At 41.7% G+C, this 8,916-nt stretch overlaps 1 protein-coding gene across 1 annotated transcript in view; it reads right to left on the reverse strand.

Annotated features, from left to right (window-relative positions):
- Window positions 1–1,195: 1,195 nt before the first annotated feature.
- Window positions 1,196–8,916, reverse strand: part of LOC109475100 (15-hydroxyprostaglandin dehydrogenase [NAD(+)]-like) — a 24,306-nt gene continuing 16,585 nt past the window's right edge. The window contains exons 2-8 of the mRNA XM_019775639.1: window positions 8,447–8,467; window positions 7,855–7,978; window positions 7,098–7,204; window positions 5,380–5,476; window positions 4,550–4,626; window positions 3,208–3,368; window positions 1,196–2,433 (exon numbers count right to left, since the gene is read on the reverse strand). Coding sequence (XP_019631198.1) covers window positions 2,271–2,433; window positions 3,208–3,368; window positions 4,550–4,626; window positions 5,380–5,476; window positions 7,098–7,204; window positions 7,855–7,978; window positions 8,447–8,467 — 750 coding nt within the window. The 3' untranslated portion in view covers window positions 1,196–2,270. The remainder of the gene's footprint in view (window positions 2,434–3,207; window positions 3,369–4,549; window positions 4,627–5,379; window positions 5,477–7,097; window positions 7,205–7,854; window positions 7,979–8,446; window positions 8,468–8,916) is intronic.

Consider the following 8,916-nt stretch of genomic DNA (forward strand, 5'->3'; position numbering starts at 1 on the left):
ACTCCTAACCATGGGGGGAGTTTGGCAATAGTCAGGCCATATTCAGCTATGTGTGAAAGGAGCTTTAGTCAACTTATATAGGCCTCATTCATGATTCAAAATGTGTTCCCCCAGTTTGGCCATGATCCGAATCGCAACGGAATAAATTTTGCGTCCGTGATTCAAAACTTGCACCCACACTGGAAACGCTTTCACACCTCGAATTGACTTGCATTTCATAATGTATATCACAATTTCTTTGAACATTTCCTGGGAACCCGGCTAGGAAGGCAGGGAGTTTATGCCTGTTCGGGCGAGTGGTCGCTCATTCCCAACTCATGTCCTCCCCATACTAGGCTGTGCCCAAGATGCATCTGGCGCAGTCTGCCGCCCCAATGCCCCCGTTGGACTACCACTGCAAGTGATCATGCACGATTGCTTTTTTTTTAATTTTCCTTTTTCTGGAGCTGTACCCAGGTTCCAAGTTGGCCATAAACAATTAATTTGATTACGTGGCAATAGGAATTTAAAAAAAAAAAGTATGATCATGAGAAACCAAAGTATGTCCCGTGATCATGCACGACTACTAGTATTATACTTAGGCCACACCAATTTAATTTCTTGGTTAACAGATTTTTCTAGAAAAATAATGGAGCGGGCGGGCGAAAAAATATATAAATAAAAACAGGCCTAGGCATCCTATTATGGCCCAAAATGGTACAATAGGAGCCATGAAGTCAATACACCAGGCTGGTTCAAAATTTAAACAATGAATTTTGAACTTTTAATGATGCCATTGCATTGAAAGATGGAATAACTGTAACAACTAGGAAGAAAAGGACTGTTTTCAACTGTTCAGGGCAAAATATGAGCATTTTGCAGTTGATTCTGAATTTTTATTTTTATTTGCAAATCAGAAAAAAATTAAGCCGGCGAATCCGTTAACCAAGAAATTAAATTGGTGTGGCCTTATTTATTGAAAAAAAGTACTGATGATTGAATGTAATCAGAACTGTTAATTAAAGTATTATGGTGCCATTGGTGGCTTGAAGCACTATATTTAATATTATAATAATATAACCTAGTATATAAAATACAACACAGTGTATTGGGAATCATCCGAGGTCGATTGGGACCAAGGGTGATGGGGAATTCATTCAATTCAATACACCGAGTTTTACTTTATAAATGCAATACCCACCAAAGAAAACACACATCAATGTGAAATGTACTCAAATTTTATTTCCATAAACAAAAAGTTGCTACACCTTTAGTTATTCCATTGTCCATTTTAAAAGCGGCGCACTAGTCACACACAAAACACATAATGGAAAACTAACTGGAAGCCTGGGTGATAACCATTAGAACCCTGTGTGATACGGCTAGTTATCACATGGGCTGGAACCTGTATTGAATGTTATTGTGGCCCAGGTATGACATTATGTCATGCCATATGTAGAAGAGGTGTCTTATATGATATTCATAATGTACATAAATTTAAAGTACAGAAATTCATACATTCAAATAATATATTAGAAATGACCTCTTTGGCTTTGGACTAGATCTGTTTTTAAGGCCCCGTTCACACCAAAACGCTTTAAGTGGTTTCGATGCAGATCCCACCAAAGCTAGATACAAGTGGCCCCATCTGAACGCTCCAAATCGCATTGAAAGTGCCTCGATCCCAAACCACTTTGGGAGCTAGTTTTGAGCTGGTTTCACTGGATCGTGATTTGCGTCTGAACGCAATGTGACTTCACCAGTTTACTTAAATATTGACTCAGTCATGGATTACAGGGTGATATTTCTTTATTTATATGCAATACCAAAATTTATGTGGCAGCAAATGACCAAGTAATGTGTCCATTCTAGGGCGAGCTTCACCACCTCTGGCGGGACCACGTTGGCATTTGGCCGAGATACGCTGGGAGGGGGGTATCAGCAAGTAGGTCGTTGACCTCTGACATTGATAACACGTTACCTTGCATGTCTTCATTAAACAACAATGAATGTAGATTAGGCAAATCGTGATCGGGCTCGGTTTAGAAAGGATTATGTGGCACATGGACCAGATGTGAGGAATGTGAGTTACCCGAATCACGGTTCAGATGGTTTCGTGTGAACAGGGCCTTAGATTGTCAACCAACTATCTACAGCTACTACATGTACACATGCACATTAGTTTACAATTTCTGGCATGCTATTTGCATAATTTATACAACAAATTCCTGGCATGTCATTTGCATAATTTATACAATAAATTTTTTTGCAACATTTCTTTATGTATTACATTAAAGCTTGCTCCTTGTTTTACGTGTGGTAACGGGTACACCCTGCCCCCCTCCCCCATACGGCTGATAGTCCACCCCCTTCTGTTTGGTTACCCTCATCACAGCTCCGTTCTTACTGTCGTCTTCCACCAGCTGAAGAAAGCCGGCAACCACTTCTGAAACTCTGCCAAAATGTAAAGGAAAGGACACCTTAGCTATTGCTATTATTAATAATGAAAATCTGAGGTTACTTTTTCCTAATTGTACCCAAATGTTTTTTCATAATATAACATCCGTGTCCATAATATCACCAGGGTCCATAGTATCGCCACCTTGAGTAATAATGTACTTTAAGATATCTTTACTGCAACATACTTTTGGTACATATATGCACTCCTGCACACATCAAATGTACATTAACATACCTGAGGGTATGTTGCAGTAAAAATATCTTTAAGCACACTTTTTCTCAAGGTGGCGATATTATGGACCCTGGTGATATTATGGACACGGATGTTACAATGCAATGTATCTACTATGTGAAATCAGCATAAAAGCATAAACCATTTTATAGCATATTCTAACCGACACTTTGAACACTGTGAGCATCAAGAAGATTGTTAAACAAGGTGCACATACAATGTTCATGAACATCGTGCTACAAGGCACACAATGCCTACTTGAAGCTTATGTGTAACACTATCCATTTCTATCAACATATTTGATCACAAGAGAGTAGGGTTAGAAGCAAAAATACATTGTAGGATAGCTAATCAAACAAGCTGTCATAATTAACACTATCTACATGTATACCCCTTTCCTATTCTTAAAGAAGTTTCTTTGATTTATATCTATGGTCATGTACATGTATCATAATACTGTTTTCTCATACATGTACATGTACTTTGTTTTAGTTCACAACATGTGTTGTAATGCCCACCTCCCTCCCCATACTTACTTCAGCAGGCCTCCCTGAGAGTCAGTATACGCCCAGTGTGCATCAAGCTTCACTTGTTCTTCAGGTGTAGAGGCCACCCTGGGGGGTTGGATGGGGGTGTCTGTCATTGTGGGACACAAGGCACACACACGCACCCCAGTACGGTCAAAGTGAAACGGAGTCTGCAAAAAGGTGAAAAGTATGAAATCATTAGTCACTGATCCAGGGTGTTCTAGCAGATATGGCCAGTGTCTTTCCATCCTCTGACAGAATTTTTCAGCTCACAAGGAAAAAAAATTGCCCAATCCATCATCTTTGACAGACAAAAATCAGGATGTTAAGATACAGATTGAAATAAATGTCATTATTAAAAAACTAAGCTTAGTCTACCAGCAAAATCTGCCCCTCAAAATGCAGGAAATGGCCTGTTCTGAGGGTCAAGATTCCAATTTTTTCACGGCGACCCATGCCATTGTACTCCCCTAGGACTGTCGCGCCTTTCAAATAAAATTAAGATGAGAGAATAAAATTCAGGCTGGCTAGAACACTGCTGATACAAGTGTAACAGTGGTAAGCTGGGGGCCGTGGGTTCGAACCCTGGCCCGGGACCAGGAGGGTTTTTATTTGCTTCTACAGCTCGCCTCTGTTTCTTACAGTAGTTCCCACACCGGCCCTGGGAGTTCTGGTAGAGAGTACCGCTCCAGCAGGGATGTCAAATTCGGAAGGTTTGAGGACAAATCTTGAAAAGAAAAGGGGGAGTAGTGTAACAGTAGGGGGGTTATAGGCGCTACCAACTCACCCGGTCTAGACCTTTTAGACCCGGGTCTAGACCTTTTAGCTGATTCAGCAGGAGCGTTGGGTTGTAAGCAGTGGCGCCCGGGGGCCGTGGGTTCGAACCCCGGCCCGGGACCAGAAGGATTTTTATCTTTTTGTACTGCTTGCCTCTGTTTCTTACACAAGTTTGTGGTCCTTGTGTAAGGCAAACTTACATGTGCGCTTGAAACCATGACGTACATGTATGTAGCGTAGGGACAATCTACTGAGCCTTAAATCTTAAAGCATTGACATACATGTACATGGCACTGTACACATACACTGAAGTGGCCACATGCCACAGTCATTGGGACTAGCCAAGATCATAATGCAAAGAGACAGAAAACAATAATAGTGGAGAAAACTGGTTGTTAGATCATCTGTAATGCCCAATGGTCAATCAATTAGAGTAAAGAATTTGTATTATTTATGAGTTATGAAACTGTCAGATTTTCAAGATACATATATTTGATAACATTATGGTGTGTGTGTGTTGTAAGGCAGAATAGCACATTGAATGGAAAAGTTGTATATAGTACTCATTCCTTACCCCCAAACTCCTGGACAGCCCCACCACACCGTGTTTAGTTGCAGTGTACACCGGTCCATGGAACATTGCAATCAGCCCTGAATTATCACATAGAAAGGACAAATCACATGAAAACCAGAACAATTACAGTCCATTACAGTAGACAACCATCTGCTCATAACAACTTCTTTTTGTCTGATCTGACTGAAAATTTTGTCTAAATTGGCCTCAGGTCTACTATTCAGGCTCAAGCCCCGGTCACAACCTGCCGTACATGCTTTTTTTAGGCCACGTCTGCTACGTTTTTCTGAAAATGTGGGGAAGGAGTGGCATCGATGCACGTCACTTGCACGGTTGCGCAAGGTGTAAGAGTGTGGTCTGCACGCCACTTCTGGCCGTGAGCGGTTGCGTGCATTGTACGTTGCGCAAGTGGTAAGTGAGTTGTACATGCTTACAACGTATGATCTCTGTGCAATTGCAACTTTACCGTAAGGAGGCCGTACTCACACGTGCTTCTTATGTACGGTGCGTGCGGGGCACACGCATCTCAAGTACAGGTGGTGAATCCGCAGACCGCACGTAGAAAAAGCTTTACATGCACTTAAAGTTTTACGGCGCGTCTGCGTGCTCCCAAATCTGTAGGATTCCGTACGGAGGTGGTACTCACCACTTACGGATCCCCTACATTTGCCCACGTTTTTGCACGTAGACAGAACGCAGAAGCGCGTACAGCGGGTTGTGACCGAGGCTTAAGAGATAATTTTGGAGACTCAGTGCTGACAGCAGGCCACCATTTTTCAAATGTATAGAAGTCTGGAATATGAATACAGAGTTGAAGAAAATTCCCTTACCAGCCATGGAGGCAATGTTAATGATAAGGCCCCCTCCACCCCCTCTCTCCCTGCTCATGTGGTGCAGTCCAAGATAGGTACCCTGGATAACAGATCTCTGTTGTTGGAGAGACAAGAAGAGTTTTTTGTGATCCTTTAGAACAGCACAGCTTGACTTTACCAATTTGTGGTCATTATGCATTTTGCAAAATCAATGTACAGGCATTTTATTTGTTGGTTCTCAGATCTTTTAAAAGAAAAATTTGAAGCAGCAGGGCAAAAAACAGGTCTAGGAATCCTAATGTCGACAGCCCCAAATGCTATGAGAGCCATGAAGCCAACATACAAATGTACCAGGTTTGTTCATACAATGAAATTTTGTATTCTCCAAGCAGAAGTTTGGGTTATTTTTTGCAGGTTTTTAGACTTTTTATCGGGGTTTCTTTTTTGTACTGGAATTTTTTTCCACCCAACCCAACCTCTGCTGGCACTCACCCCGGGGCAAACCTATTCAAGAGATGTGACAGTGCTCCTCCCCGGGAACCATCAAATTATCATTAGGGATATCCATTTTACTGTGGTGGATTATCACACATCTAGCCTGTCAGAAAGGCATTCATGCGGCCACACGCCTCCTGCTGCTGCCTTATAATTCATGCGTCTGGTTCACACCTACTAGCAGAAGGACTGTAATGTGTTGAAGTGATTAGGTTTGGTATAGCGCATTGATACTTTTGACTGCCGGCAGAGGTTGGGTGACACACTATTGCCATTGGAAGTAGCTAAATAGATTCTGCCAAAAGTTAGAAATTCATCGATCAGATGGACCTTGCAACTACTGACCATGGCAAGGAAAATGTGAGGCCCCTTTTCATTAAACGTAAACAATCTTTTTAAAAAAAACTTTGCCCTGACCACAGACCATACCCTGACTGTTGGTTCCACTCCCTTTCAGTGCCCTCATGTGACACTCTACACATATCCAAATATCGTTTGTTTGTTTGTTTGTTTGTTTATTCGCATATAATCAGAGAGAAGAACAATAAAATGAACATATAACAGTAAAATAGGATATGCAGGGTTTCCCCTGCATATCCTATTTTACTGTTATATGTTCATTTTATTGTTCTTCTCTCTGATAAGAAGCCATAATGGCTTGTCCGTGATCTTCCCCCGACTAAATTAGCACCTGTGCAGGTTCAGCTGCATACATTCTGTGGAATGAGATTCAGCAATGGTTGGAGACTGGTCGGCTGCTGGTTAGGAATACTACATGTAGTAGGTCAGTAGTGATCAGGGCATGGATGGCAGTCAAAGTTGACTCAAATTTGACTCAAATTGGATTCAATTTGTATCTAAATCTGGTCAGACTGCTTCTAACCCACCACCAACCTTGGTTGGTACAGCACGTCGGCAGAATGTACTGCACCTGCGTGAAACCCGTAATGTATTGTACATAGCACTTCGGCAGAACGTCTCATATAAGGTCGTATTTGCTCATATAAGGTTAGTATTCAGACTGTCACAGTAGTTTTCAAATGTTATGTCGTAAAAGATATCGTCTGCAACAGGGAAAATTCTGATGCAACGCTGCCCAAAAATCCAACGAAAACCGTGAAAATCTAGGGTTCTGCGCAGGTGCAGTACGTTCTGCCGACGTGCTAGTTGGTACATGGTCGGGGGAAGGTTCTGAATGTGTGACAGGGGCTTGAAGTATATCAAATCCTCATCAGTCTTACCAAGTTGATATCCAGAACCAGCTCCCAGTTCTCCTGCTCCGTCACTCCTGCATTGTTCACGACTACGTCCAGCTGTCCAAAATGGCGCAACACCTGCTGGAATGCACCTGTGGTAAATACATCAATTTTGAGGTTAACAATACAGTGTACATGTATACATGTATCGTCTACCAGATACCTTTGACCCAGTGTTGACATCACACTTCAAAGAAGCCACGTGACATGTAAAGACGTTAGAGGTGTAACAGGTCAAGTCAAGTCAGAGTCAAGTCAGACAACAATTGTAGCAGGTACAATGTATGGCAGATATAACAAGCTACCGTAGGTGAGCCTGTCTTACTGCAGCAATGGCATCCATTCCACTGTACAGTGATATCTCATAAACGTCTAACAAATGCATGCATATGAGCATCCTACTAGTATGTATTTTTATCTGAGAAGTTTAATGCTATGAAGAGTTTTACATGTCATCAGTAAACTTGACAAAAGCCTGCATTATACTATAAAATTATATAGTCTGCAAAAATATTCATTCTCTTTTTGCGCAAGTTTTTTTGTTTTGGTCAAAGTTGCATTTGGAATTGTACCCGTCTTTCTCAACACAACAATTAGAAAACTATAGAGTGGAAGCCGTCCTTGAATATGTGAATTTGACCTTAAACAAACATCCTACTGAAATGCTGTATTACATTACAGGTTCTGTGCAGGCACAGTACTAGTACCAAAGTGCAGGGTCCTCATTTGACCTTTGACCTACTTTCCATCTGCCCCTTGTCAGTGACATCACAGGGCAGGAAGAGCACCTTGTCCTGGCCGTACTTCAGCCCCAGCTCTTTTGTCGTCTTTCTTCCATCTAGCACTTTGATATCCAATAGTGCAACCTGAAGTAACAAAGTATTATGTGACTGCAAGTCAAACAGCAGGATGAAACAAGAAATGGTACCTCAGCCATTTTGCAAAATTAAATATGTTTTCCTGATTAATTATCCAAATTCAGTCCTTTTTTAATATAATTCACATCCACTATGTTCACTTGGTCTTCAGCATCAGTTACATATACCTACAGATTAAAAATCATAAAAAATCATTCATTCTGTTTCAAAGTTGACGACAGAAATGAAGTTCCCAAAGAAGCTGGTACTGACCCATACCAAACCCGGAAGTTCTGCTGCAGTACCTCTAAATCTTCAAACCACATATACCAATTATTTATCTATTTATTCATCTATATCTTAAACAATCTAGCCATAGTTTTTTTTAGTTACGCTGCTAAACTATATTACATACAAACACTACCAAAAACGCCAAATGTATAGACGAAGACAATAACAATGTGAAGAAAGCCCGACCTTCGCTCCCTGTTGAAGCATCACAGTGCACGGGCAGGTCGTTGATCGGTCTGACTTGGGGGTGAAATGGGTCGTTGGTCGTGTTGAATGGATAGGCTGAAATCGGTAGTGTTTTGGTCGTACATTTTGCCCATTGATTTCTGATGGTCGTAATCTGGGCTGGGATTGGTCGAATATTGGGACATTCCAGACCAGTTCACGACCATATCCATCGCGTCGACTAATTCACGACTGAGTAACGACTAGAAAGTCTGAATACGGTCGTTTCATTTCCACCACTCAAAAACGACTATAGTTGTCGTGACAACAAGTAACGTTGCCAGGACTACAGCAACAACAATAACACTCGGCCGCCATCTTTACCGCGGTGAATACTGGGATTGGGACGCATGTCACCGTGGTGACGGTTTCCTTGGCTGCGAAAATGATTGACAGCTAAGCGCACCACGTGCATCAGGCTTCGTATCAAC

This window comes from Branchiostoma belcheri, unplaced genomic scaffold, assembly GCF_001625305.1.
Source record: "Branchiostoma belcheri isolate BF01 breed outbred unplaced genomic scaffold, Haploidv18h27 scaffold327, whole genome shotgun sequence".
NCBI classification, from domain to species: Eukaryota; Metazoa; Chordata; class Leptocardii; order Amphioxiformes; family Branchiostomatidae; genus Branchiostoma; species Branchiostoma belcheri.